At 41.1% G+C, this 22,436-nt stretch overlaps 1 protein-coding gene across 1 annotated transcript in view; it reads left to right on the top strand.

Moving 5' to 3' along the window:
- Positions 1-22,436, top strand: part of llgl1 (LLGL scribble cell polarity complex component 1) — a 47,421-nt gene that overhangs the window by 1,244 nt on the left and 23,741 nt on the right. The window contains exons 2-5 of the mRNA XM_037791771.1: positions 2,909-3,006; positions 18,488-18,569; positions 18,650-18,810; positions 19,755-19,901. Of these exons, the coding sequence (XP_037647699.1) occupies positions 2,909-3,006; positions 18,488-18,569; positions 18,650-18,810; positions 19,755-19,901 (488 nt within the window). The remainder of the gene's footprint in view (positions 1-2,908; positions 3,007-18,487; positions 18,570-18,649; positions 18,811-19,754; positions 19,902-22,436) is intronic.

Genomic DNA, 22,436 nt, shown 5'->3' on the forward strand with positions numbered 1-22,436 from the left:
CATTCCACAAATGTGTACCATGATCTGCAAATATTTCACTATCCACAAACATGTATTTGTGTTGTGTAAAGTCACATCTGTATTTTTGTGGATGTGACTTTACACACATATAAAATAAAGTCCAATAAAAACTTCCATACAGGGGTGTTTTCCTGGCTGCTTTTGTGGTGCTCAGACCTCTTCTTGTTTCAGTTTTTGAGTGTCTGTGGGTGAACCCATGAGTGTCAGATGTCACGCTACTCTGGCATCACATCCACATGGATATAAACCAGTTTATGTACAGTAGTAAACCTCAGCTTCCCGAAGTTAACATGATCAGCCTTCCCCCTCTTCTTCACCAGTACTGAGGTCCACTTTCAGTACATGTTGTCACCTTGACCGCTGTTGCTAAACTGGTGGGAGCCTAAAAGTAGGTTGAAGTCCATTGATACTATTGATAATTGTGCATATCAAATATCAGTTGCAGGTAATGACTTGCAAAACATGGTCTACACTGAGAGACCAGCTGAGCACGGCTGTGGCCTTGAAAACTCAGGTTAGGTGAGGCCGCTGTCTGTCTGCATCGTGTGTCACTCAAAAAGTAGAGCAGAGTGTACAGAGAGACACAATTTATCACGCTCAGTGACTGGACGACGTGACAAACTGAACCCCCACTTAAGAAGGTTATTTAGGGATGCAAATAATATAGCATAAATGTGAAGAAATCTAGTGCTCTGTGATTTTGGCAAAGTGATTATCACTATTATATTGTCCAATTTCAAATTACTAAATACAACCGACCGATTCATAAAATGTTTCTTCTTTAATCACATAAAACAGATTTTTCTTTCACACCTTGATTAATAAATCTACGGCCTGAGTCTTAACAAAACTTGTTGTAGTTGAGTACAAAGTTTTAAATCCACTAATAAGTACTTCAATTTGAAAGGTACTCTAAAATGCAATACATCAGTATCTTATCGAATTAAACCTGCAGTAGTATATTTTTGGCATCATTGGGCAAAAATTCCCTAATAACCTTTCAGCATATTGTAATTTAAGTGTTCTGAGAGAAAACTAGACTTCTGCACCTCCTCATGGCTCTGTTTTCAGGCTTTAAAGCCTGTGATGGGAGACTTTGGCCAATCACAGGTAATTTCAGAGAGAGAGCGTTCCTATTGGCTGTTCATTCAACGGCGGCAGCTGTCAATCACTCGCAAACTCTGATCGTACGGTCAAACTAGGCAGCGCTGATCTAATATGAATCAATATTCTGTCACTGTAATGCATATTTCTCACCTCAAATGTTTTCAGAAACCTCTTGTAGTGTACTGTTTAGCTGTAAAATGAGAAAGTTTGCTCCGGCTGGTGGGCGGTGCTTGGTATTTCCTCAACTTGATCTCAACATGGCTGCCGGGTCACAAACGTTCTAATTTTACAGCTAAACAGTACACTACAAGATGTTTCTGAAAACTTCTGAGGCGAGAAATAGGCATTACAGAGACGACAGGCCCCAGCTCGGCTCTGATTGGTTGTGTTCCTCCGGTCTGTGAAGTCTTGCAGATGCCATTAGGAGCACCAGAGGACACAGAGACACATGCTTTTTTTTTTCAGATTACCTGTCTCATGCACTACTGTCAGGATATAGTGACTGTTTTATAAAAATAACGCATCATCGCAATTAATCACACATTTTTTATCTGTTCAAAATGTACCTTTTTAAAGGGAGATTTGTTAAGTATTTTATACTCTTATCAACATGGGAGTGGACAAATATGCTTGCTTTATGCAAATGTATGTATATATTTATTATTGGAAATCAATTAACAACACAAAACAATGACCAGTATTGTCCAGAAACCCTCACAGGTACTGCATTTAGCATCAAAAATATGCTCAAATCATAACATGGCAAACTGAGGTCCAACAGACAACAACAGCTGTCAGTGTGTCAGTGTGCTGACTTGATTATGACTTGCCCCAAACTGCACATGATTATCATAAATTGGGCATGTCTGTCGCCAAAATTTAGCGTGAGTTTGGAGTGTTATTTAGCATCCTTCACGACAAGCTAGCATGACATGGTTGATACCGATGGATTCTTAAAACCTAGCTTTAAAACTCAGCCAGCTACAACCTCCAAAAGATCGAATTACGTTAATGCGTTAAAGAAATTAGTGGCGTTAAAAGAAATTGACAGTAGTAGAGTGTGGAAGTTGTGAGACACTTGCCACTTAAACAGAGTATATTCAGGTTGGCTGAATGGTGCGTCGTGTCTAAAGTCCATGAACTGTTTGTTGCACTGTGACAACACAGTTTTTTAAAGGTTTTGGCACCAGCTGCCACAACTATCTCAGAGGTGGTCTCTCAACAGCAGTGTTACTTTGATGTGACTCTTGTTTGTGCGTGTGTGTGATCAGACTGGTTCTTTAAAGAAACAAAGAGTTAATGTTTACCTCATATATTTGAGGTACCTCATGTCCAAATGTCCTGGACACAGAGTCCAGTCAGGGGTTTTAAAGACCTCATCAACCTCTTTGAAGTAGGTTGAGGTATCTCTTTGCAAAGTGCTGCAGCTCTATTTTCTCCGTAGATCTAAATGCTTTCCCAGCTGTCTCTCCTTCTCCTGACGCGGGCAGAAGGAAAAGCTGTGAATTTATTTATGTTAATCCCATTTAACGAAGTCTGCACAGCGTTGTAATAAAGAAATGTTGCTGCCCTCAGTGCTTTTAAAGAACTTTCCTCTAACTTTATTAAGGGAGTCCTCCCTTTTAGACGCCTCGCTGACTGTTCAGTCAGTCTGACAGGCGTAATCCTGCACGCACACTCGGAGACAGAGCAGGAACATAAATCTGAGCATTTTCATTGTGTCATCTGTTTATTTGTTCATTGTGTCTCTCGTTTGTTTGTCTTTCCCACTCTCTTTTAGACTGTGGAGCATGGGTTCCCTCATCAGCCCAGTGCTTTGGCCTTTGACCCCAAGCTGGAACTTATGGCCATCGGGACAAAGTCAGGAGCCATCAAAGTGTATCCTTTATTATCACGGAGGTCATGCGTCTAACAGAAGGTTTCTTGGGCCGACAGTCACAGTAAGGCTGGGCGATAAACTGAATTTCTTTAAAATGACCAACTTTATGAATCTCTTATTGTTCCAAATGTATTAATATGGCAGTTTTCAATCAATAAATTGTCTGAATTAAGTATGCTCCAAATATCAAACAAATAGTAAGAATTTCTTGTGATGATGTAGTATTTTTAGGTCACAGCTGACTATGCGTGCCAAAATCCAGCCGACTGAGACTTGCAGGACCAGAACTATCTAAGAAAACCCCTGAGCAGTGGCTGGTAGAGTACAGAAACTGTTTAATATCTTAGAAGTGCTGCTCTGTTTATCTGTTCATCAGCTCTGCAGTGCAGCTACTGTGCTGTCTTTCTTTCCGTTTGAGGGTTGACAGAAGTCAGTGTTTCATGCAGCTGTCAGGCTTTTTTTTTAACGTCCTGTTCTTAAGTGTTAAGATTTTGTCTCTTGTGCAGGTTGTAGGATGAGAGCTACTGATTATTTACACCGCTGTCATTTGAACAACCCCGTGCCTGCACACTATTTATAGTTTTTTTGAAGCTATTAGAGTTCTAAGTTACGGTCTGTTGGTTTTCTTGCTCTCACAGTGCTCTATGAATGTTGAGGAAATACTGATCAGATGTGTCTGCAGCAGAGCTGTTTATATAACACCAGTTTTAGTAGAGCAGTGCATTGCTGCGTGTGCTGTCTGTCTCTGTGGGGAGTTGCTCTGTCTGCATCACTTAACTGAAGAAGACTTAATTTCCTTCTATACTGATAGTTTTAATAGTTGTGGCCATTATTCTTTTGGGTTATTAATATATTTTTCTCTCACCAACTAAATGTCTGATATCTGGTAGGGATGCACCGATACCGGATCGGATATCGGGCCGATACAGACTCAAATAGCTAAATCGGTTATCGGTGATAATAGGGCCGATCTATTCAATTCAGTTCTGTCTTTATACATTATATACTGAAATTTGAATTCCTGTTTAAGTTTTGACCAATTTGTTGCTGCATTAAAAAGGTTTACACCTGAATTGCAATTCCTGTTAATTTTGAAGATTTATAATAAATAAGATTAATAATAAATAACAATTCACTAAATTGGTATCTATGTATTTATTTGTGAAATTTTGTTTTATAAAGTTAAGAAAGCAATGTTTAAGTCTTAATGCCTTACACATCAAATAATGATCCCAGTCACTTCCACACAGTGAGGCATACAGCTTATTGTTTAAACACTGGTATCAGATCGGTACTCGGTATCGGCCGATACCCAAAGCCCAGGTATCGCTATCGGGACTGAAAAAGTGGGATCGGTGCATCCCTGATATCTGGGAATGTGGAGTAATTTCTAGAAAGGTATTTCTTGTACAGGAAGCAGCTTGAGTGACCAGGCAGGTGGCAAACAAACCCTCAATTTCAAAGAGAATTTAAAGGCAAGCATTAAACTGTCATTTGTAAACACTGATTACATTTTGCAGTATGACTCACAGTACTTACTGAAGTAGTGTGAACACGGTTTCTGTATGTCGTGGGTTTTTAAAAGTCTTATTGGGCCAAGATAGCCTAATCCTTTTAACCAAATCACAAACATTTAGGCTATTGTAATAATATTAATGTATTATTCAAACTCATAATAGTATATAGTAATATTTGTTCACTTTCATTCACTGAGCCTCCCCTGAAACTGTTTGTAGCTCGTCTCCCACTTTGAAAACCTGCTCTATGTAATTGACATTTTCAGGTGCACTCACTTTCCGTGTAATTTCTGCTTAAGTGGTTTAGATAATGTGGTCAAAATGATCACCTGTGTGATCATCTGACTGCTTGTGTTCCTGCCGTGCTGTACTCCGTTGTAACGCTGCCACCGCCTCCAGATCACTGCAACTTTAGTGAGTGAAATGTTATCCAATAGCCGATACAACTGCTGGCCAGAGCTATGAAAATGAGACCAAGACTGAAAAACAAAACAACAACATCATTACATAAGATACTTTGGAGGCCCAGAATACCATAAATGCATTGTTGAGCTTGTGGTCAGTGGGAATCTAACCCCCAACTCCCGGCAGTGGCAGCAGAAGACTGCGTCTGTTTGAGCAACACGGAATAAGATGGATGGTTGAGTAAAGCTGTACTGGAAATGACTGTTGGTTTGGCTCGTGAGATGCATCGCAGCAGAGCCATAATTTGGCTCAGATTGTCCGTTGTGTCAGAAATTCCAGCAGCTCGGATGCTCGGGCGCTAGTGTCCACAAGACACAGCTCTGTGACGTGTTGTTGATCTGGCTCATCTCTCTATATGGCGGCCAACATGTCATGATGACCACGACGGTTGCGTAGTTAATAGCAGGCTACTGCTTTGTTGTTGTAGGTAGGTTTGCTCCGAGTTTTCCTCTTGATTAGCGACATCATCCTTTCGAAGATGATATTTTAAAGCGTATGTAAGGGTGTTTGTTTTGCACGCTCGCCTCACATGTTTCCCGTTTGTCTCGCGTGTTTTCATTTGTGAGTGTACGAGCTGCAGCAGAGAGCATGTAACAGGATTTATGAAACACGTGTTTGAATCTGAATGTATGTTCATAGCAGCTCTGTATGGTTATTTAATCAGCGTGTGTGTGAAGGGAGTCTCGCTGTGGTCGTGTGTTATGTGCTGATGCATTAGACTGGAGAATCAACTCTTTCAGAGAGAGAGAGAGAGAGACTGGCGGTACCAGGCACTTGCACCCCAGAGGGAGATGGATGGAGGAGGGGAGAGATGGACATAAACAGAGGCAGAGAAGACAAGGAGGGAGTGTAGAGAGATGGAAGGGGAGGAAAAATGACTCCACTACACGACTATACCTACTCTAACAAAACGAATGATCCCTCATACTGCAAAGCTCAGACTAGTCATCCTGCTTTTTTAACAAGGTCCCAGCTGCTGTTGGGATTTCTGGAAAGTTGGCATGTGTACAACCACAGAGAATATCTGGAAAGTTAACAAAAGCAAAAGTACAAAAGTATCTTGTTTCACACGTTCATTGCATCAGATCGCTGGTTCAGGCTATAGGCCTCTAAAATCATCCAGATGTCCCCGTTCGAGAGGAGAAATCACCTTTTGTTGTACTCTTGCAACCCGACGAAGCGTTGCCCGTAGACATCGCTTTGTTTTAAGGAAGTCTCGGACCAAAAAGGTCAGGAACAACTTGGGATGCACCGATCCCGGATAGGGGTGTAAGAAAATATCGAAAATATCAAGTATCGCGATTCTCAAAAACACTGTATCGATTTTATACAGTTATATATACAAATTTTAGTTTATATAGTTTACATGCAAAGATCAACTCTCACTTAATACTTCATTTCATTGGCAAAGAGATGCACCATCTCAGTGTGTGTGCCCTCTCAAAGTAGTACTATGATATTGGATGTTACAGGAGCTGTGATGAAGGCAAATGCAGATCCCACTGTTCTGATTGCATAAAAGAATCTACTTTTTAATTCAGATTTTATGCATATGGTGGTGTGTTCTTTATACTGTGACAGTAAAATTTGATTTAAAAAATTGCAATGTGTCGCCTTACTTACAGTATCGCAATATATTTTGATATATTGAATCGTTACCCCTGTATCATGATATGTATCGTATCATTAGATTCTTGCCAATGCATAGCCCTATTACCTTACACATAAGCGAATGATCTCAGTCACAATCGATTAGTAGGGGTGTAAATCACGATTGTTTGGACAATGGTCCGATACTGTATTTGCTGATATTACAAAGTCTGCCATGTTACAGTTTGGATTCAATTCAGGGGCCTGTGATCAATATGAGACAATATCATATTTCATATATATCTAACACAGTCAGTTACATTTATATCAACTCACAAAAAGCAACTAAATTATTAGGATTTCACAATTTTATTGCTCGGCTCTTCCAGACATTTAAATGAAAAACAATTTATTCTTTTCAGTAAAAAAAAATAAAAAATAGACCTCCAGTTGTTCACTATGAAGTGCCACATTTCTCATGTCTATGTGCAAATGTTTTTTTTATCAGTTAAGAATTTCAAAATACAGACGTATCTTAAAGATAACTATATGTATCGATGTTTTCACTGTGCATTGATGATATTGGATCATTGATCATTGAATCGATATATCGATCCAAATCGATGTATTCTTACACCCTTATTGATAAGTTGATTTAATAAACAGATCTCCTCAGAGAATCACACAAATGCACTTTAAATCTCGTGTTTACCAGAGATGTGCTCATACGTTTCTTTTAAAAGAAGTCATTCAGCATGAAAAAAAGCATAAAAAAACAACAAATCGACTAAAGAAACCTTAGTCGACTGAGACCAAAACGACTGATTAGTCGACTAATCAACCAAGAGTTGGCAGTCCTAATTGAACACTATTAAGCTGTTGTAATGCACATCACATCAAACAAAATTGAAGAAATCATCTTTAAAACAAGGCAAACCCTCACATTTGAAAGGCTGGAACCAGAGAGTGTTTCGTGTTTTTGCTGGAAAAATTCCTAGGGCTGTCCTCTTCCAAAGAAATTCTTAGTTGACTAACACTCATACAAATCGACAGATCTGTTAAACTGAGTTTCCCACAAAGAATCACATAAAAGCACCACTTTAAATCTTTACCGGAGATGTACTCCTAACATTCTTGGAAATAAGTCATTCAGCATGAAAAAGGCATTATGAACGACTAATCAACTAAAGAACCCTCAGTCGACTGAGACCAAAACAACTGATTATTTGAGTGATGGACTAAGAGGGGGCAACCCTAAAAATGACAGACAATTAACCGATTATCAAAATAGTCTCAGATTCTGTTTTTTCTTGTTTGACTAATAGATGAATTGACTAATATTTTTAGCTCTGATGTCAGGGCTGCAGTGGGCTTCACAAACTTGACCTCAATTTTGTTCCGAAAACCAGTTGAAAGTATAGCCTTCATTTTGAAAATGCATGTTTTTGTGTGTGTGTGTTCACATTCCCTGATAATCTCACAGACATGCTGACTTGGGTTTGACCTAGACGTGCTCGCCAGCATACCTGCTAGTACTGTAACACACACACACACACACACACACACACAGAGCCAGATGTGTGGTTTGATTCTCGCACACACTGACGCCTGAGTAGCGTTGAAGGGAAAGTTTGGTTGCATAGATGTAGAGTTTATTGACTCAGTTACAAAGAAGGAGTTGTAAAAAATTACAAAATGAGTTTGAACTTCTGCTCTTCGCGTTGGCATGATCACTCCTCTCCTCTCGTTCACATGCGCTCTCTTTCAGCCTCTCGCTAGAGTTTCTCACTTGTTCTTTCCCTTTTTTCCTCCATCTCCTCGATCTCAGCGTGTTTATAAAGGCAGAGTCATATTACGCCCTGAGAGTTTTCTGCTTCGACCACAGACTGGGGCTCAGCAGAGGGAAGGGGGACAATGTGGTGTGGAGTTTTTTTTTTTTGTGTATGTCGAGAGAGATCATGTGTGGGGGCGGCGGGGCGATCTTGAGGAGTCTGTCTCCTGTCGAAGAATGCATGTTGCGCTGCCCTGGGTTAACCCGCCCTCTGTGTGTGTGTGTGTGTGCAGATTGGGTGAGTAAGAGCTTTGTTGCTGAGTCTAGTCTTAATAAAGGAAGCTTTTGAATTGGTTTCCAAGACGACCAGCGCAGTTGCCTGGGATGAGAAGTGCTTGCAGGCTTGAGGGCATTAAAAGTCTGCAGCTCAGCACGTCAGACACCAGAGTTTATTGGTAGAAATGCATCAGTTGTGGGTAAAAAAAAAGGTCAGAAAATACTACTTACAGTAGTACAGATAAGGGATAATGTACAGCAAGCTGGTCATTGTTGTGAAATAAACCCCGGCAGGGCGATGCGGTCTTTGCATCGCCCTGAAGGGGTTTATTCCACAACAATTTTATCCCGCTTATTACATGGCTACTTACTTAAGAAATCAATAATTTGACACAAAAATAGTCCTCCAGAGTCAAGCTCAGAACTTTGCCCATAGCAACGGTCTGTTATACATAGCAACGGTCTGCTATAAAGAAATAACAGACCGCAGAACGCCGTGATTGACCGATTAGAATCGAGTATTCAGCAATGCCGTGAAATACATGCTTGTTAGTAAACCACACATAAAACAGTATGAAACTGTGATTTTATCTGGACAATCCAGTACGTGCTGCATCACACTAAAACTTTGTGACCGTAAAGCTTCAGTATCGGTAATCAAACAGTCAGAGGATGAGCTAATATTGACACACACACACACACACGGCAGAGCTTTGATCTTTGTGTTTGTGCTCCAGCTGTCAGCTCTGTCTGTCTGACATCCTGTTGGTCACACACACCACACAGTGATCACCCTGTTTTGAACTGATTTCATCGGATCTTATCTCTTGACAAGTTGCAAATGCTAGAAGCTTAGTTTTCTTTTTATTGGCATTTCTTCTCATTTTAGCAGTAGATGACCAGTTTTGTGGTCGCTGTTGACCAGCATTGTTGGCTGATGTCACAGGGTTGCAGCTTGATGTTTGTACACGCCTGACATTTTTTGTGAAATCTGTACTTTCACACTGTGAGTCATCCACTTTTGCAATGTCACAGCGTGGACACGTACGCCGTTGAACGGTGAATGAATGGACGGTTGATTCACTATAGTGGCCTGAGATGTTGACTCTCTTGACAGCTGCTTTAGCTCAATGTGAAGGAATCTTGAATTGTTTATCCATCCGCAAAGTCAACAATTTTTTTGTAGTTTGTGGTGAAAACAGTAAATTCCCCATGTGCTCTTTTTTGCGCCACTCAATTCCCTTTCAATTGTGCTGCAGCCACAGCTCGTCCTGCCCTCTACCCCAACAATTTTCCAGCTTTTTATTTGTACCGAGTCACATTAATTTGTTTTCATGCTTTGCTGCGCAGACTGTGGTTTTGTATTTGAGGCTAATTTGTCGAGAAAATACTACAAAACATCTCACATGTTATGTAACCTGCATTCTTTTTGTGTTGTTTGCGTTGAATAAATCAATAAGTCGATAATCTAATTGTTTGGTAATCGAGTTGAAGATGCAGACTCTGATTCAGCCTTTAACGTTCCTCCCACCCTTCACCTCCTCCTCCCTCTTTCTCTTCTCACCCACACACTGCCTACTCTCTGCTAACTCTGTCTTAACTTTCTTTCTTATACAGCAAAGCACTTTTTCTGCTCACTGCTCACTATTTTTGGTCTCTTACTCCTTTCTCCCTCCTCCTATCATCTCTCTCCTACCGCCATCTCGCTATCTGCGTCTGTTTTTTCCGGCTATAACTCATTCCTCATTGATATTCCTGAAGAACTCCCCCCTCTATTCCGCTCTCTCTCTGTCTCCCTCAACCTCTTCACCCTCCTCTGTCCTGTCTTTGGTCTCCTCACCCCCACACCTATACACACTTACAGATGAATGGGCACACACACACACGCCCGTCCAGTTGGCACCGAGTCGGAGGGGGTCTGTCTGTCTGTAGGGATAAATGGGTGTGTGGTCTCACCAAGTTGGACGGAGTGGAGAGGCTGTTGAATGGCAGAGTTGAGGAACAAAAAAAGAAAACATTTACCCAAACTGACAAATCAACGTAGTGTAAAAAAACAATCAATCCCTGAAGGGCTGAATTAGAAAGGATGGGTGACTGAATTAAACTGAGAAGAAGTGAAGAAAACAAATGTAGAGTAGAGGGTAATGGTAGTGTGCTAGCTTGGTAGTTTTGCTGCTAATAAAAGGCCTATTAACATTGTGAGAAATTGCGGAAAAGCCTCTGTGGCTTCTAGATGCCGACAGTAACATTAATATTGCCGTGTTCTCACGACTTAACCACTTGAACGCCACATATATTGTCTACACGACTTCCCATGTTGTCACGAGTTTCATTTGAAGGCACCATTTGACTCAAGTAAAAGAAAAGTCTTGTTAGGATCTACTTACATCAAACCCTTTTGTTGATAATGATCCTTTTAAACGTGGATCTTGACTTAGTGGGACTTTCTTGTCAAAACAAAGGTTAGATAATTTAACAAAATCATTGTGAGTCTACAGCCATGCTAGCATTTACCTTGCATCCATCTTTTCAGGCTTCAAGTAATGCGTTTCTGTCCGGCAAGCCGGAGCACGGACCAATCAGCGTCCCGTGAGGAGCTATTGGCAGCTACAGACGTGATTTAGGTGTGTCTATGACGCGACATGTAGTGGCGACTGTTGGTTCTAAACAACAATTACGGCGGCTCCTGAAGAGGTTAGCGTAGATGCTGCAATAGCATCAGTTATATCAGAAAGAAGAACAAGAGAAAAGAACGGAACTGAAGGCTTTTCTCAATGGAAAAGATGTTTTCGCTCTTCTCCTGTCTCCTGACCTAGATGTGAAACTCGAGGGCCGTCAGCTGGTCATTAAAAGTTGCTCAACATTCGTAGACGGTCCAACAAGGCGTGGGGCTTCACTCGGGCCGGATCCTGCCAGAACATGATCCAGATGAACCTCCCAGATTGGGACCAGGACCACTTTAGTGGGAGCATTTCTTCTGTCGCTATCAAAACCAGTCAATGCATTTTCTGTTATTCCTTCTGTCCCTTATTTTTTATCCTCATAATAGTAGTTAGTATACCTAACGGATGAACACACTATCTTCATCAATCGTTCCAGATATCAAAATCATTGTGATTCGTCCTCTGGGGACCATGTAGTTTGTAGTGTTATAGATAAACTTTGATTTGACAGTCAAGTGTTTCTTCAAGTCCGATTTGTCCCGTGTCGGGGGGGGGGGGAGCATGCACTGATCGAGTGGGACAGAAAGGGGAGTGTGGGGGGGGTGGAGAGGAACTAGCTGAGGGAGAGGATGCAAATGAGACGGGATTGTTTCTCTAGTGGGTGGGTGGAGTTGTTTGGCTTGTCTTGTTGACTGCCTTTTGCCAGACGTCTAAGGAGTTTGTGATTGTGTGCGTGTGTTGCTATGTGTGTAGGGAAGAAAGGGAGTTGGAGAAAATGCTCTCTGATGATGCCTCAGAAGAAGTTTAGAACTAAAACCAGCTTTAACTTGTGTGCCTGAATCGTAAAAGTTTTCTTGGCTTTTCTTTTCAAACTTTTCTGACTTTTTTTCTCTGGCATTTTTCTCTTTCTGTGTGTGGTCAACTTGTACATTCATCCTTGGATCTAGTGATCCGTCCTTCCTGTCCGTCCCAATCTTCTGTCAGGTTCATATGTGTGTGTGTGTGTGTGTGTGTGTGTGTGTGTGTTGGAGTGTGTGCTGGCTGTTGTCTGTGTGTCCGACATGGAGGACAATGCCCTCTGTTTGTCTGTATTCAGACCGTGAAATCGCTTTATCCTTGCTAACGCTCTCTCTCTGCATCAGCGGGCAATCGCACTTGTGTGTGTGTGTGTGTGTGTGTGTGTTTGAGAAGGAGACAGTGATTCAGTGATTATGAGTTACTGTAGGCCTCCATTGTGTGCGTTTCAGGGTTCTCTGGTGAGCAGTGCAGCAAATCTCTGCATGTTACACTGCATGGTTTCCTCGCACAGATTAGCACCGTTAAACCAGTGTGTCATTCAACAGGTTGCTCAAAGATTTAAGTCTCCCATGTTGAATTCTTGTCTCTGCACCTTTTTATGTTACTTTGTAAGGAACATTTATTTCAGCACTTTGTCATCCAAGACCATTTCTACACAGCTCTGTGTGTGTCATTGCCGATTGTCTCACTGCTTTTATGAGTTTCTGTGGTTCCTTTTATTAATGCTTTCAATTTTAATTTCCAAATTGAATTGTGGAGGCCTTTGAATTACTTTGCTTTGAGTCAGTGTTTCCAGCTCTTTACAGAGTATTGACATGACTGCCTGTGTGTGCGTGTGTGTGTGTGTGTGTGTGTGTTTGAACTGTGGAAGAAGCCTCTGATGTTCTTGGCAAAGCATCCTGAGAATTTGCCGCCGTTCCTTTTTATCTCTTCTGTTTTTTTTTTATCCACACATCTTTATGTGACATATTTTGAAACGGCAATCAGTCGTGGATGTTTATCAGAAGTGTAATCAGAATAAGTGAAGGAAGGGAACTGGAAATTACCAGTTTAAAATAAAGAGGAGTGTTGCTGAGTTTTTTAGTCACGCTAGCAGCATCATGGCTCTACAGATGGTGATGTCGGTCGGTCCACCGCTTTGATCCAGACTGAAATGACTCAACAACTATGGAATGGATTGTGTTGAAATTTAGTACAGACATTCATGTTCATACTTTGTTTTATGACTAAATACATGCAAAACTAATGACATTCCCATCACCCTCAGCTGCACTTTGTGTTTAGTGTTAATTAGCAAAAAAATAGCCTCGCCTTGGTTCCCTCGACAAAACGCCAATTTACAACAGTAAATGTAATTGCCAGAAGTAAAAAGCTAATGTTAGGCTATAAACAAAATACACCAAGGTCACTTATTTAGCCTTTTTTAAGACACATAAAGGCTTAAAAATTCACGAGTGGGATATTTATCACCGTATTTTATATCGTAGAACAAAACGTTAAAACCTCTTAAGGTTGTGTTAACCACAGACCTTATTTAAGGCTTTTAACTAAACCCCATTGACTTCATGATGAGGGATCCAGAAGTGCTAAAATACTAATTTCTGGGTTTTAGGACTCATTCCTGCAGCACTCTCTATGGCATCAATATACCTGCCACACAAACACATCAGCATGTTAGCATTGTTATTGTGAGCACGTAAGCATGCTGGTGTTGGCCTTTAGCTCAAAGCATAGCCTTACAGAGCCACGAGCATGACTGGAGACTTTGTCTTAAATCTTAAATCAACAATTTTGTCCATGAGGAGGGAAATCTAATAGCTACACTTCCAGAAAATCTTCTGTGGATATTTACTGTAGAGCTGCAACGATTAATTGATTAGTAGTCAACTATTAAATTAATTACCAACTATTTTGATAATCGATTAATCGGTTTGAGTCATTTTTTAAAGAAAGAAAAGTCATAATTCTCTGATTCCAGCTTCTTAAATTGGAATATTTTCTGGGTTTTTTTCTCCTCTATGAGAGTAAACTGAATATCTTTGAGTTGTGGAAAAAACAAGGCATTTGAGGACGTCATCTTTGGCTTTGGGAAACACTGATTGATATTTTTCACCATTTTCTGACGTTTTATAGACCAAACAACTAATTGATAAATCGAGAAAAATAATTAATTAATCAACAATGAAAATAATTGTTAGTTGCAGCCCTAATTTATTGTTCCCCGAGGATGAATCCTAATGTTTGACTTATTTATACATACTAGCAAGTTTGTGTATCTGTATTTAACCCAACAGCCTGGTTGTTGCAGAGTGGGGGGAAGGAAGGGTGACACATTTACACAGTTATTATCTGCCCACTACTATTGAGGACTTGTAATATTGGCCAATGAGCAGATCCCATGGGGGAGGGGAACACACACATACACACTTTTATAATGAGGTTACAACAAGAGGGACTCCATCTACAGCTGTCCCCGGTGAGGAGGTGATGACATCATCACCGGGAATCCCTCCACCAGCTGTCCTCTGACATCACCATGACCAGGAAGTGTGTGTGTGTGTGATTTTGTGAATCCTGAGCCACAGTCGAGTTTCCTCTGCCCTGCTTTCTTTACAACTGTTCTGCTGCCTGTTGGACACATTTATTTGGGGTTGTGTGGAAGGACAAAGTTTGAAATTGGAGCTGGTAGCTTGCTGGTTCCTGTCAGAGGTGCTCCAGATCAGCCAAGTGTCCGGGCTCTGACACCGTCTTAAGTAGTCATTAGTGGTCTTATTATTTCTCCGTGCACTGACAGCTTTCTTTGCACTCATTTCAACTTAAATTTGTGGGTGTTGCTGTATAGATTTGTGATGAATAAGCTGTGGTCATCGTGACATAGCTGGAATACACACACAGAAACCATCTGGTTTCAGTCCCGCTGATCTTTTTTACCCCGCTGTGGAACTTCTTCTCACTTCTAACTTTGGAACAAAGCAGTACAACTTCTTTTGTTTAAGCTTTTCTGTCTCTCCATTATTCAGTTTTTAAGCGTATTTCTTGCATAGAGTTATTTCTCCTCAGTTTATCAATCTTTCTTTGCACACCCCGTGTCCTTGTAACACAGCTGTTTGACACATTTTGCAGTTTTAGTTTCACTCTTAGTTCAACATTCTTCCTTTGTTTGCATAAAGCTATAGTTTGAAATTTCGGGGTAATTTGCTTTCTTGCTGAGAGTTGGATTGAGAAGATCTTATGTCTGTCTGTTAAATATGAAGCTATAGCCAGGGGACACTTAGCTTAGCTTAGCATCAAGACTGGAAACGGGGGAAAACAGCTAGCCTGGCTCTGTACAAAAATCCCCAAACCAAAGAGTAAAAACACATTGAGGTGCTGAACTATTTCTTGGCCAGGTGCAGAAACTTCCTGGAGTCTTGTCGACACTGTGAGGTACACTTCGTTTTTTTAAACAAAATGAGATATAACATGCTTATTAGTGAGCTTTAGAGGGACTGGTAGGCATATTTTTAAACCTTTTGGGCAGAGCTAGACCAGCTTTATCCAGTCTTAACGCTAAGCTATGTTAACTAAATGCTGGCTATATAGCTCCATATTTATCAAGCATCAAAGGTATCAATCTCTGCAACAAAACAAATAACTATTTCCAAAAATGTTGAACTATTCCATTTAGGGATGCACCAATTTATCGGCCGAACATTGGTATTGGGCCTATCTGCAAATAAGATGTCATTCGGCGATGGCAGTGGCCGTCTTCATCTGCTCCCCGCGGGCATTCTGCTGCTACTAGTCCACTAGTTAATCGATCATGTATGCCGTCATTCTCTCGTGTGGATTAAAAAATTAAAAAAAAAAAAAATGCTACAATGGATTGCCAAATATACTGTACCTAGGCGGCTCGCCCAAGTAAAGTCTACGAGTGAGAAATACCGGTTATGTTTCTAATCATTTTTACATTTGTAATTTTCGTTTCACAAAACTAATATTTTCGTAGGGCTGTGTAAGTACTGAAACATTCTTCTCATTGAGAAGGTAGCTGTATAGCAGCTGAAAAGGCTTTTGAAGCATTTATTAAAAAATGTGCGCTCATTCAAAGACAGTGTAATGAAATGCTGAATGACTTTAAAACAGCTGTAATTTTTTGTCTTGTCTCTTGTCTACTAACAGCAAAAACAAAATAAACAACATCAACAATAAAAACAGCTGGTATTGGCCATCAGCCAAATTGTTATTTTAAACATCGGTATCGGGCCAGAATTTCACAATCGGTGCATTCCTAATTCCTTTAAGGGAGCAGAATACTGAACATTTCTCTTTAATTGCTTAATTCGTCTCTCTGCCTCTCTCTTTGTCTGGACCGGTGGTTCATGACCCATGAGTGAATGTTCCTCTCACACCTCCACCTCCAGCTGTCTGAGGCATGTGTTATTGCAGCGAATAAAACCGGGGACAGGAAGTGACAACACTGAAGGAATGCTATATAACACTCAGCTGGGCCTCCAGGGAATTGGGATAGGGAGGGAACGAGAAAGGAGGGAGTTTAAAGGAGAAGATGAGGGCAGGTAGGTTTCTACAGTACGCAACTAAGAAGTTGAGAGGAGTTAGAAGAAGAGGGTTACCAAGAACTAAACGAGGGAACTGAGAGCTGAGAAAGGAGACAGCAGAGGAATGCTGGTATTAAAACTCCATTGGATCCCCACGGGGAAAACGAGTGGTTTCGGGCAGAGATGGGAAAGATGGTTAGAGCAAACAAATTGCGGTAACCTTTCCTATAACAAGAGAGCTGTTAGAAAGTAGTGGAAAGTGGGGAGTGAGTAACCCCTCTCTGATTTCTTGGGTATCACACAAACGGAAAGAAAGCAGCAGAGCAGAGATGAAGATAAGTGGATTTATGTACAATTCTTCCTGGGAATTATGGGAGCAGGAAAGACCTGCGCCAGTGGAGTAAAGATATGACTAGGAATGAGAAAAGGAGGAAATGCACGTTTATGTAGTTATATTTATCTTCTCTTATTAAAAAAAGAGAATAGATAATAATATAAAACGATGGTGGTAGGGAAACAGAAAAAGCAGCTCTCCACACAGTCGTATACAAACACGAGGACTCCCCAGATTTCTCCTTATTTTTCTGCATTTTTAATCCACATTCCTACAGGCTTATGTAAGCAATGTACTAAAGTGTGTCGGTATTGCTCACAAGTGTGTGTTTGTATGTGTGTAGCTGCTGGCGTGTGTGTGTGTGTGTGTGTGTGTGTGTGTGCGCTAATTTGCAGTTTAGACCAATTTAGCCTAGTTGTGGAGTCGGTGTCACCGTTCTTGAGTGTCGCCTTTATTTTATCAGCTCAGCTTCATTTACTGGACTAACAGAGAGAGGACTGCTGATTACACACATACACACACACACACACGCACACAGAGTGGTGGTTTTGAGCATCTGCGTCATTTGGTGTTGGTAATTGCTATGAGCTTTGTTATAGAGTTCTAATTTCCCCCCTACTATTACACCTAACCCGTGTGTTTCTTCTGGTTTACAGCCCAGAATTACCAGTTTAACGATTCATAATGTCTGCCCTCTTAGTCACACATTTTAATACAGTTTCTATTTTTAAAGAAAGTGTTTTCTCCATCTCCATCAATTAGCAAACACAGTGTGACAGTAGCAGATATACAAGATGTATTGATATATAAATATTGTTCCTGGTGGTGTAATGTGCTGCATACAAGTGGTTAAACTAAATTACAATCCATTATAAAGAGTAGAATTAAGTCCCTGCTGTGTTTGTTTGTCTCTTACACAAGGCGCACTTGCAGCTGAATTGGGGATCTGGTGTGTTTGCTGCCGGTGTGGACTTAAAGAGGACCTATTATGCTAATTTTCATGTGCATACTTGTAAACGCTTTATCTTTCTCATAGCGGCTGTGCGGCAGCACCTGTTTCCTCCCTCTGTTTGAAACGCTCTGTTTGAGCTGCTGCCAAAAAGCCCAGTCTGCTCTGATTGGTCAGCTGGCCCTCTCTGTTGTGATTGGTCAACCAAACCAAACTCTTCAGACTCCACTCCAGCTCTGCTCTAACTAGCTTTGTTTGAAGGCGTGCCAAACTAGCCGCTAGGAAGGTATTATGCAAATGTGTGACATCACCACGTGACGTAAGAAAAGGTGAGACTTCAATCAAGGCGTTTCAGGCATTTCAGGAGCAGTGTTTCTGTAGGGGAGAGTAACTCCCATTGGTGTGGACTTTGGGCTTTGTAACTTTGCAGACCTTTTACATGCACAGAAAATCTATATGACACACAAAAGGAAAGGGAAAAGCATAATAGGTCCTCTTTAAATTGAGAATAGCTCCACTAGACTTTGTCCAATGTAAAATCTTGCTTTGTTGTGAGTTTCCTTGACGGGACCCTTCCAGCTACGGGTCCCCTGGTGTGGAGTTCACAGGACTACACAGAGACACCACTGCTGTCACACAAATCCACTTCCTGCCCGGACAGGTAAGCTCCATGCCACTTATTTTCTGAATGTGACCGCCAGAGTGATGTGTGATGTTAATGTTCACCTTGCTCTGTGAAAGGGCCGCCTGCTGTCACTGCTGGATGACAACACGATTCACCTGTGGGAGCTGGTGGCCGGGGCCCCTAGAGAGATCGGAGGGGTGAAGAGAGAAGGCGTGGTCGGTCTACAGGAAGTGGACAGCTACAGCCTCCCAGGAAGACCTGGCATTGAGAGCTGCAGGTACGTTAAAGCCAATTGATACCATTTTAGATCTTCAGAATGCTTTGCTCTTAAAGGTATAATCTTTAAGGTTTTCATCATATTAAAGCCAATTTTAATGTTATTTATGTCTGGCATTTCTTCTGCTATAGCCGTTAAATGTAGTTGCACTCATTGCAAATTTCCCCGATGTGGGACTAATAAAGGATCTTATCTTATTAGCTACCTCTGTATAGTAGTTTTCGGTAGTCCCACACTGGATTCAAATGCAGTGCACAGGGATTTTCAATGACACAGTTGTAAGCATAAATGACCCTCTATTAATGTCCTTGTACAGCCAAGCAGTGTCCCTCTTTCTCTGCTGGTTGTATATTTCGTATGGCAGTTAGATGAACAATGATATAAAGAATCAATATTACCAGTATGAGAGGTCAGTCCCACTCCCTGTCTCAAATTGGCTGGTCATTGGAGAACCTTGTCTTTATGCGTTTCTATTAGAGATGCAGAAAATTAATCGATTAGTGTTCAACTATTAAGTTAATTAAAAAAAAAAAAGTAAAAAATGATCTGATTCCAGCTTCTTACATGTAAATATGTTCTGGTTTCTTTACTCCTCTATGACCGTAAACTGAATATGTTTGAGTTGTGGACAAAACAAGACATTTGAGGACGTCATTGTGGGCTTTGGGAAACACTGATCGACATTTTTCACCATTTTCTTTACCTTTTATAGACCAAACAATTCATCGATTAATCGAGAAAATAATAAACCGAATAATCGACAATAAAAATAATTGTTAGTTGCAGCCCTGGTTTCTATGTTCAATCAGATCGCATTGCTCGCAAAGTGAACAAGGCGGGTGAATTATCACCGGAAGTGAATACGTCATACCCGCTTCTGTATTAAAATGAATGGCAGCTTCACTCTTGTCATTCTTTCCTCTTCCTCCTTGTCTTATTCTCAGTGCCACTCGGGTGACTGTCCTCCTCTTGTTGAGGTCATGCGACCTGCTCTGCATTGGCACTGAAGGAGGGGGCGTGTACTTCCTGGAGTTGCCCCGCCTATCACTGAAGGACAACCTGACGCTGCCACAGGATCAGGTCACGCAGAGGTGAGACTGTCACGTAAATGACTTCAGAGAAAGCAAATGTCAATGAATAAATAAAAAAACGTCAAACAAAATAAGATCTAGAGCCAAGTAAGGATTGACCATTAACTATATTTTAAGTCTGGTGCTGTTGTTTTTGGACTGACACAGCTGGTGGGTATGTTGGTCATTATATTAATAGTTCCAGCTCTTATATTGCATCTATACATATAATGAATCGTTGTAATGTGCTTCCCATGTTGATCCATCATAGTTTCTCCCATTCTCTGCCTAAACTCTCTTCTTGACTCAGTCTTCACTCTCTCCTCTCCGTCCCTGTCACAGTATGTCTTCTTTTAAACACTAAACACTCCAGTTTCCTCCGCTCACACGTCCAGCTGTGCAGGTCGGACACACGCATGCACGCAGAAACAAATATCCCTCTTGACCTTAGCATGCAGCAGCAGGCAGGTCGGGGTCATGTGGTTCAGGGACCATGAGAACGGTCCGATCTCCTGAACGCTGTTTTGAAAGTAGAGGAAAGGGAGCAAGAGATGTACTGTTACTTAATATAAGGGCGTCTTTAGTTAAAGTTAGCACAGAACTGAGATGTAGAGGCAGCTGTTTTGGGACATTGTTGCATTGGATATGTGCAGTAAATCTTGGATAGGAATTTGAACAGATGTTTTTTTAGGAAAAGGAGTTTGGGGAAAAAGGGTGGATAAAATAAAATACAGTGCAGTACAATAAAATAGCTACAGTATGCAGTAAATACCAATGACAGCAATGCCTTGACAAATCACTTGCAAAAATGTTGACTCTCAGACTTTTTATAAAAGACTTGAAAGTGTTTTTCTTCATCAGTCTTTTTCTGTCAGTGATGGGTCCTACATGAACACACAGTTTTCTGCCAAGATAACAAATGTTTTGTTTCTTTCTAGGGCTGTCAATCGATTAATAATGTTTTGTTGTCATTGTGTGGCTGTTCAATCAAATCTGAACAATCCACACTCACACAGTCCTGAAGAAACAGATTAACAGAGTTTCATGGCGCTTTCACAAGCCAACATTTAGCCCGTTTTAATCGAACTTTGGTGCGGTTGGTTTGGGCGGTTGTGAACGCAGTAATCATACTCTGGTGCCGACCAAAACAACCGGTCCGAGACCGCTTGCGAGAGGTTGGAGAAGACTGACCTGGACTTCTGCAGAAGTCCGATGTTAGAGAACATACAGAATATGCTAAATAAAGTTCACAGAAATAGGGATCTTTATAAAGTCATTCGAGATAAACTGGAGGAGAAGGGATTCGTGTGCACAGTAGATCAGTGCCGAGTATATCAAAGTCTACGATTGCCTGCATAGAGGTGGCTGCTCTCGAGACGAAAAAAATTCGCTCCTTCGCACATGCCCCTCAGCTAATATATTTTTTTCATTTGGTCTGCTTTAATTTGTGCACTGTGAAACCAAACCAGACTAAATAGAAAACAAACCAAAAGTATGAATTTCACTCTGATTTGGACTAGCCAAACAGAATATGGCTTGTGAAAGTGGCCTTAAACTCTTGATAAATAATATCTAGTTATGTTTTTCCCCAAATCGTTAACTTTGAATGTTGCTTATTTGGAAATGAACATTAAATATAATAAAGACAAACTAGCTACTGGGTAGTCGACTTAATTTGAGTCAATTAGTGGCCATTTGAAATGGAACGTACTGTAGTAGCTGTGAGAATTGCTGATGCATCAGCATCAACACTGTTAACTTACATAATGTGGCATAAGGGGAATGGCTCACAACTCATAATATGCCAAAACACTGGAAAACAGCATAAACAAAGAGGAACTGTGTATCACTACAGGGCTATTATATTAGATGGTGTTTCTGTTATTTTGTCCAGCCCCTCCTCATTCATGCAGTGTTGTCGTGTGTACTAGTGTGCAGCCATGTATGAGTGTTCAGCAGTGAACCAGAGCAAACCACAGTGTGAGTGGAGCACAGACACACATCTTCAGGACAAACTGGAGATGTGTGTCCTCATCATGTTAATAAACACAAAACTGCATTATGGAAAATAATCTGTGTGCAGCAAACGTGCACAAGTGTTTTTTTTGTTGTTTTGTACATAAAAAAAGCGTAGTATTTTCCTGCTGCGTCTTTCCTCAGTGCATTCCTGTGTTGATGCACTGGCAGCGCATCACACAGCTACTGTGTTTCTGTCTCATTCTGCTGTGTGACGGTCGGACTGCTCGGCCAAACCCCTCATTAACCAGGCTTGTTTAGGGAAGTGGGCAGAACTGAGGCCTAACGAGCGCCCTGATAAGGCTTGTGTGTGTGTGTGTGTGGTTTGTATGGTGTGTGTATGTGTGTGTGTATGTATGTGTGTGTGTGTGTGTGTGTGTGTAAAGGAGGGGAGGTTTTAGACAGGGAGGCTTTGTACCGGCTGCCAAAACACGGTGTTCCGGTTGGGGAAGTGTTTCAGCTGAATCTCTAACGTACATGCACACACACACACACACACACACACACACACACAGAGGCTCATCACCGGGACTCTGTAGC

The sequence above is a fragment of the Sebastes umbrosus genome, chromosome 14 (genome assembly GCF_015220745.1).
Source record: "Sebastes umbrosus isolate fSebUmb1 chromosome 14, fSebUmb1.pri, whole genome shotgun sequence".
Lineage (NCBI taxonomy): Eukaryota > Metazoa > Chordata > Actinopteri > Perciformes > Sebastidae > Sebastes > Sebastes umbrosus.